Source organism: Telopea speciosissima, unplaced genomic scaffold, assembly GCF_018873765.1.
Source record: "Telopea speciosissima isolate NSW1024214 ecotype Mountain lineage unplaced genomic scaffold, Tspe_v1 Tspe_v1.0014, whole genome shotgun sequence".
NCBI lineage: Eukaryota > Viridiplantae > Streptophyta > Magnoliopsida > Proteales > Proteaceae > Telopea > Telopea speciosissima.
The window spans coordinates 404,298-410,705 of NW_025317350.1; the positions used below are offsets into that span (position 1 = coordinate 404,298).

The following is a 6,408-nucleotide window of genomic DNA, read 5'->3' on the forward strand; positions in this document are numbered from 1 at the left end:
GTTGCTTTCCATGATTAACTCCTTGATTAACACATTATCTTTTTTTTTTTGTAAAAGATTACTGCATTATCTATAAATATTAAAAAATTCATTAACCAATGCATATGGATTAATGCTTAATGCACTATCCACAAAATCTATGAGAGGGCCAACACCCAGCCAATCATCAAGCCAGACATAAATATTGCTTCTGCCCACTAACCATCTAGACTTTGAAAGGAAAAAATTCTTCGAGCCAAGACCTTCCTCCAAGTTCTGAATTTAACTCTAAATATTGAACACCATTTTTATACTTCTCTACATTGCTTACAATTTTTTACTCAAAAGATGTTGTTAATGGAGAAATTCACCGAAGCAATGCCCAGAAATGGAACTCCCGAATCATGAGATTACTCACATTAGAGTTGTAGACCTTCGAATGCCAGAGAATTGCAAGAGTTTCAATTGTCGAAGACTAGAATTACCTTCCTTCTCGGAGGGTTGCTGGAGTTTCAATCGCCACTGAGGTATCGTAGCTTCGTAGCCACACTGAGTTGCAATATTCTTCTTTCCAACATTTGTTTCTAATTTTGAGCCCTAAATTGTTATTTCAAGGTTGGAGATGGAATAAGGGTACAATGGTCATTTTGCTTTTGGTTTGTTTGAAAGACTATATACAAAGGCTATTTTGATCTTTTACATCGTAAAACTAACACCTAATTAACACCGTAAGTCCCAAAGGGTCTGAAAGTAAGCTTTTAAAAAATAGAGGGTGTAAAAGTAAACGGGACAAACCTCAGGAGGTGTTCTAAGTAGTTTACTCTTTTTGTGTGTGTGTGTGTGTGTGTGTGTGTGTGTGTGAATAGGGATAAATAAGGATAAATAAACAAAACCGAAGGTTATTTTCGTCATTAGGCGGAGAGGGGAAGAAATATGCCCATCCCACTGTCATCCCTTCTTCCATCCTTCCATTTCCTTCCACCGCTACACTTGGCGGGAAAGTCTTCCAACTCGAATTTTAATTCTTTGGTTCTTTCAGGTGTAACATTCGCCATGGATGATGCAGAAGCCGCGAACGACAACAAGAAGAAGAGGAGAAGGGTGAACTTGAAAAAATCCTCTTTGAAACCTATCCCTGAGACTGAAATCACTATTGGAGTAGGAGATATCGAAGATTTCTCTCCTCAAGAAACCCTAGAGATTAGGGCTTCTCTACTGAAGTGGTATTATGAGAACCAGAGAGTCTTGCCATGGAGGAAGAACCAACTCGAAGAAGAAGACGTCAACGGCGATGACGGAGATGGACAAGGAAGAGAGGTTCGAGCATATGCCGTCTGGGTTTCCGAAGTAATGCTCCAACAGACTAGGGTTACTGCTGTTATCGACTATTACAACCGCTGGATGGAGAAATGGCCCACCGTTCATCATCTAGCTCAAGCTTCTCAAGATGTCTGGAGCAGAATAACTGAGCTTCGACATTAAAATTTTCTAAATCTGTTCACCAAATTAGAATTTCTCACTTACGGTATTTAAATGCATCTGTTCATGGTTGTGCGCAGGAGGTCAATGAGATGTGGGCTGGCTTGGGTTACTATAGGCGGGCTCGCTTTCTGTTAGAGGTTTGTTATATTCCTTTCACTTCCAAACGATATCTTTTATGTAGATAGTTTGAACTGTCACAAACATTTATTTCATCTTACTTTCCTCTTGTTGCTGTACAAGTACCATTGCTTGAATGCTTGCAAGCACCATAATCAACCATTCTGTCTGCGTGTGTATAAGTGGTTTAGTTGTTGGGTGGGTGGGTTTGGGGAGAAGAGGTTCAAAGAACAGAGCAGGTTTTCTCTGAACCTGAGAGGTGATGCAAGTGACCTCAAACTCACAATTGTCATCTGTGTGTGCATGTAGGGCTTGTTCAGCTACATATTTCCATGAGAAAGTGATTGGTTTCCTACTGCACAAGAGGGTTGTTTGTCCGCATGAATCCGCTTTTTCAATCCAAACATGGATGGACTTTCTAACTGTATCTATTTTCTGTTGGCCAGGGAGCAAAGTTGATTGTTGAACGAGGTGAGTTTCCTAAGACGGCCTCCACTCTTCGTTCAATTCGGGGAATAGGAGATTACACTGCTGGAGCAATTGCTTCTATTGCTTTCAAAGAGGCAAGTTGGTTATTCTACTTTGTTTTTCATAAGTTCCTGATAAAGATCATTGGCTGCCTAGCTGAGACTGTAATTTCAGGCAGTGCCTGTGGTAGATGGAAATGTCATCAGGGTGATTGCTAGACTGAAGGCTGTATCTGCAAATCCGAAAAAGTGTGAGACTGTCAAGAGCTTCTGGTGAGGCATCTGATTCATTTATTTACTTACTCGACGAAATCCTCTCTTTTGCATGATAAATTCTACTCTGGGAGAGGGAGAGGAAGGAAATTACTTTTAAGTTCCTTCCTTTCTCTTTGATAATATTTTATGCAACTCATACAAATTTTGAAAACTTTAATTATCTCAGTTGCAACTGAACCGAATGCTTTATCTTGCCAAATAGTGCCATTCCTATCACCAATAATAGCTTGTGGAGCTTTAATCTTTTTCCTACTTTTCAGCTGTTTAAGGTGTGCTACAACATTCACTTCTGAAGTAACATTGTGCAGTTATAGTGCTGATGATTTTAATGATGAGATTTCTGATGTTGTTTTTGTTGTTGGTCTTTACATGTTTAGACTAAATATACACAGAGACAAGCACACATAAAAAAATACTCAGATACAGTTCTCTAATCTCCCCCCCCCCCCCAAAAAAAAAAAAAAATCTCTTTAACATTTCTCTTCTTGTAGGAAATTAGCTGGGCAATTAGTTGATCTTTGTACACCTGGAGACTTCAACCAGGCTCTAATGGAGCTCGGGGCAACCCTATGCACTCCTTTGAGCCCAAGCTGCTCCACATGCCCTGTGTCAGGCCAATGTCGTGCACTTGTAATCTCTAGAACTTGCGAATCAATAAAGGTTACAGATTATCCAGTAAAGGTGGAAAAACCTAAGCAAAGAAGTGATTTCTCTGCTGTCTGTGTTGTTGAAATAGCTGAAGGTCCAGAAACTCAGGAGGGAGCCCATAGTAAGAACAATAAGTTTCTCCTTGTAAAGAGGCCAGAAGAAGGGCTGCTTGCTGGTCTCTGGGAGTTCCCATCTGTAATTCTGGATGGACAAGCTGACTTGGCCACAAGGAGAAAAGCAATGGATCAGTACTTGAAGCAATCTTTCAAACTTGATGCTAAGAGGAATTCCTGCATAACTTTGCGGGAAGATATTGGAGAGTATGTCCATGTTTTCAGTCACATACGTCTGAGGATGTATGTAGAGTTGTTGGTTTTAAATCTAAAAGGTTTGATGACCCTTGTAAATTATGATTTCTCTTTCTCTCTCTCTACAAACACAGAGTGTTGGCTTCAATCTATTAATCTCATAAGTTTTCTATTTGCACAAAGGTGGGGTAAATCTACTCAACAGAAAGGAGGACAAAGAAAAAATCACATGGAAGTTGGTAGATGGCAAATCCATTCAGAGCATGGGATTGACATCTGGAGTAAGAATGGTAAAGTTGCAACTTACCAAACATTTTCATGACCTTTCTCTCTTTCTCCTTCACCCCCTCCATTTAAAGAAATCTTTTGGGTTCTCACTAGACAATGATTAATTCTTAGAAATGGCTTGAGATTTCAAAATGTTGATATTGGTTCATTTGGTCATTGATTCAGTCATTTTTAATAGCTTACATTCGATTTCACTCGTAGAATTAATTATGGACCAACTTTTTAAATTTTCAGACTTTAGCTTGATATGGAATACCTGTTTGCAAAAGTAAAGGAGCCTTGTGTTATCCACTATTAGCATGTAGGATAGTAGAACGCAAAACCGTGTACCCTTGACATTTGTACTGTATTGGTTGCTTGAGAATGCATTTATTTATTTTTCCTCTCTCGATCATCTTTCAATTTCTTCTTTTTCCTCCTTTGGGGAGGCCTGACATTCTTTTTTACTCTAATTATGCTCAGCTTTTCTTTGTATTTTCATTTTCATTGATTTGCCCCACGGCCTTCTTGATGCAGGTATACAATATGATTCAGAAATTCAAGCAAAGTAGAATGCTCACAAATTCCAAAACCAAAAGAAAAAGGAATCAGCAAAAACTAATTAAATGAAATGTCCTTCTGATGGGTTATCCGTTGCTTTGTTTCTATCCCCCTCCCCTCCCCCCCCCCACATCCCCAAAAAAAAAAAAAAAATTTGTGTATGCATTATGAGATTGCTGAAATTCTTTTTTGGGCAGAATAGACTGCTCACAAATTTCACAAACACACGATAAAGGATTTCGAAACTAAATTAAATGATATGCCCTTTGGATAGGTATCTGCTGGGTGTAATACAAGATGGCTGGATTCTTCCCAAAGATTGTATCAAATCTTATTTCATACATTACAAAGATCATTTGTGTCAAATCTTCATGCGATGATGTTATCTACGACATTGCTATTTTGCAGTTTCTTATCTATTACTATATATACTGTGCTGCAATGAGCCTTTGCCGATTATGCTAACAGAACTTGCTTGAAAGAATATCATTTACCAGAAATCTTGAATAGTATACCAAGTTCTGGCAATTAAATTATCAGGTATGCCTAAAGAAGGGTTATAGACCCAACTGATGGATTGGACTTATGTCCAAAAATAAGATGATCATGTGATTACATCTTAATTACTGGAAAGAATGCACATAAAGTTTGGCAGTTATGATGACATCGGTTTTAATTTTGCCTTTTGCAGCATAGTTCTTTGTGATGGACATAGTACCTTTTGTTGTTCTGTTTTTTTTTTTTTTTCCAGTTGGGGGGGTTGGGGATGGATTGATGTTTAGCAAAGCAAACTAGTTTTTGTTCTTGATGAGAAAAACCAGAAACTTCCATTAAATCAAGAGAGGAAATACATCTATACAATTTTTAGAAGCTGGATAATTCGACGTTTTTTTTCATTTCGTTGAGCGCTAACCGGTTGAATAAAGATATTACATCATCTTTATGCAAAAAACATCATGAGAAATACTATTTGGATTATAAAAAATAAAAAAAAAGATAAAAAAAAAAGGGAATTACTTGGCTACAAAAACTTGTTTGGCTCTGTCACCATATCCTGCAATTTTTGTTTTTGAGATGTAGTACAAATATGAACTGCATTCCATCCTAGTTTATTTGTTGCTTGGAGGCCTTGAAAGAGAACCCTGGCTTCGGCTTTAACTTGATTGCTTGTCAGCACATTACCCAATTCTATCAAAAGAAAATTGCCTTGGTACCATAGTAAGTTTGGGTACAGGAAAAAAGGGTACGGATATGTATGAGTATTAACCAGACTAAGTGGCAATAATACTTTTTAAAGATTTGGCATAAAAAAACTTGTATGGCAATAATATGATACACGTTTAATATGTGTTTAATACGATTTCTCTATATAAAAAATACGGTTATATATTTACATATAATACACCTATAATTGAGGGGGGTTATAATTGAGATTTCAAGTCGAAGGAGGCTTAAAAGGACTGTATAGCATAGTTAGAAAACTGGATTTTGATTGGGGCAAGTTGTCCGAGTCAAGTCAAAATTTTGGAAAACCTGGTAAAAAATCAAGTAGGTTGGATCAAGGTAAAAAATAACAAGACTGTGTCATAAATCGTCCGAATCAAATAAGATTCAATATTTTTACCCGAGTCATGATAAATTTGGTGAGTTTAGTCGTTTTTAAAAAAATCATAAAGTTGGTTTACTTAGAAACCGAGTTGAGTAAAATAATAAATCCGTATTCTAAAACAGGAAGAAACCCTCAACTCCTCGACTCCCTTCTCTTGTTCAATGGTAAAACCTCAAAATGCATTGATATGTGATTCCTTGATTTTTTTTTTTTTTTTTATTCTCAAATTTATTCTGATTTTTTTTACTAATCTATACATACTTTATTGCATTAAAAAATTAGAAAAATGACTTATCGAGTCACCAGATTTTTTTGAAAGACGAACCAAATTAGAAAATCTTGTTTTCCAACTATGGTATATAGAAAACCAATTTTAAGGTAAAATAATACCGCGTAGAAATTTTTTTTCGCTAGAAAGTCAGACATGGGAGAGAGCCCCAAAGGGATTCAAATCTACTCAAATAATTCCATTGCGTTTGGGGCACAATGACCAAAGCCACTACAGTTCTATTCTTTATTATTTAGGGGTATTTATTATCACTACCCTACACTAGCCTATATTTACTAAAACTATCCTATCTTAAACTTCTTTTCTGAAACTACTTTGCTTTTACACTTTTACATCTCCTTCGATCCTCATATTTTTAAATACCTAGATTACCCTTCCTTTTCACCTAGTAACCTGCTAATTTGT

General features: G+C 36.8%; 1 protein-coding gene across 2 annotated transcripts; it reads left to right on the top strand.

Annotated features, from left to right (window-relative positions):
- Positions 1–1,001: 1,001 nt before the first annotated feature.
- LOC122647202 (adenine DNA glycosylase) lies at positions 1,002–4,494 on the top strand. 2 transcript variants are annotated; one of them, XM_043840657.1, is made up of 8 exons: positions 1,002–1,428; positions 1,539–1,598; positions 2,025–2,141; positions 2,221–2,318; positions 2,813–3,357; positions 3,461–3,567; positions 4,082–4,190; positions 4,303–4,494. In XM_043840657.1, the coding sequence occupies exons 1-7, from the start codon at positions 1,033–1,035 to the stop codon at positions 4,172–4,174; spliced, it is 1,416 nt and encodes a 471-aa protein (XP_043696592.1). In that variant the 5' UTR covers positions 1,002–1,032; the 3' UTR covers positions 4,175–4,190; positions 4,303–4,494. The 2 variants fall into 2 exon arrangements, with proteins under 2 accessions (XP_043696592.1, XP_043696591.1); XM_043840656.1 differs by lacking the exon at positions 4,303–4,494 and having other exon boundaries at positions 4,082–4,236.
- The last annotated feature ends 1,914 nt before the right edge of the window (positions 4,495–6,408 follow it).

Bases quoted from the DNA above. Each gene is read 5' to 3' on its own strand.
- LOC122647202 (XM_043840657.1), top strand. From the start codon at position 1,033: ATGGATGATGCAGAAGCCGCGAACGACAACAAGAAGAAGAGGAGAAGG. The intron at 2,142-2,220 runs GCAAGTTGGTTA...CTGTAATTTCAG, and splicing joins CTTCTATTGCTTTCAAAGAG to GCAGTGCCTGTGGTAGATGG. The intron at 3,568-4,081 runs GTAAAGTTGCAA...TTCTTGATGCAG, and splicing joins TGACATCTGGAGTAAGAATG to GTATACAATATGATTCAGAA.